This window comes from Loa loa (genome assembly GCF_000183805.2).
Source record: "Loa loa unplaced genomic scaffold supercont3.4558, whole genome shotgun sequence".
Classification (NCBI taxonomy): domain Eukaryota; kingdom Metazoa; phylum Nematoda; class Chromadorea; order Rhabditida; family Onchocercidae; genus Loa; species Loa loa.
Window position 1 is genome coordinate 1 of NW_018112734.1, and position 734 is coordinate 734.

The 734-nt window shown below is 32.4% G+C and overlaps 1 protein-coding gene across 1 annotated transcript; it reads left to right on the forward strand.

Moving 5' to 3' along the window:
- Positions 1 to 519: 519 nt before the first annotated feature.
- On the forward strand, positions 520 to 702 carry LOAG_16182 (zinc finger protein; the record flags this gene model as incomplete). The annotated part of the gene is made up of 1 exon (XM_003151670.1): positions 520 to 702. The coding sequence occupies one exon, from the start codon at positions 520 to 522 to the stop codon at positions 700 to 702; it is 183 nt and encodes a 60-aa protein (XP_003151718.1).
- Positions 703 to 734: the final 32 nt, after the last annotated feature.

The following is a 734-nucleotide window of genomic DNA, read 5'->3' on the forward strand; positions in this document are numbered from 1 at the left end:
AAGTTAATCAAAATGCGATGTGACAAGTTTATTTCATGGCACTGATATTTTCATCATTATTTTTCAAATTGAGTCAAATAATTACTAAATGAAGCAATAGAAAAACTAGATATAAACACAAATATCACAACAGTTGTTTTCCAGATGTGAAAAAAGCACAAATATCCAGATATCAACTGCAATGAGACTAATGGAAAAAAACTGAATGTTTAGAACATCTCCAAACTAAATCCAACTGAATATTTAGAACATCTCCAAACTCCAAACGAACATCTCCAAACAACCATCCGTTGAACGACATTCCATCAGATGTAACATTAAGATTCTGTCACAAATATATGCAAAAAAGTGAATCTTTTCGCGTATTCTATCTAAATCAATTAGAATATGAAGCTTGTTTTGTTGGCTCTGATATCTTCATAATCAGTCTCCAAATTGAATCAATTATTTACTAAATGAAGTGGTAGAAAGGCTAGTTTCAAATACAAATGTCACAACAGTTGTTTTTCAGATATGAAAATGCATGAGTGTCCACATGTTGACTGTAATGCGACCATGCGTGGCAAAAGGGAATATGACGAACATTTCAAAACGTACCCTAAACCATTTCGCTATCAATGCAAACATCCCGATTGTGGAAAAGAGTTTCACCAATCATCATTATTTTTTCCAGCACAAGAAATTCTGTCAGCACAAATCTAAGAGTAAAAACTTCAGTTTTAAGCAATCACTGA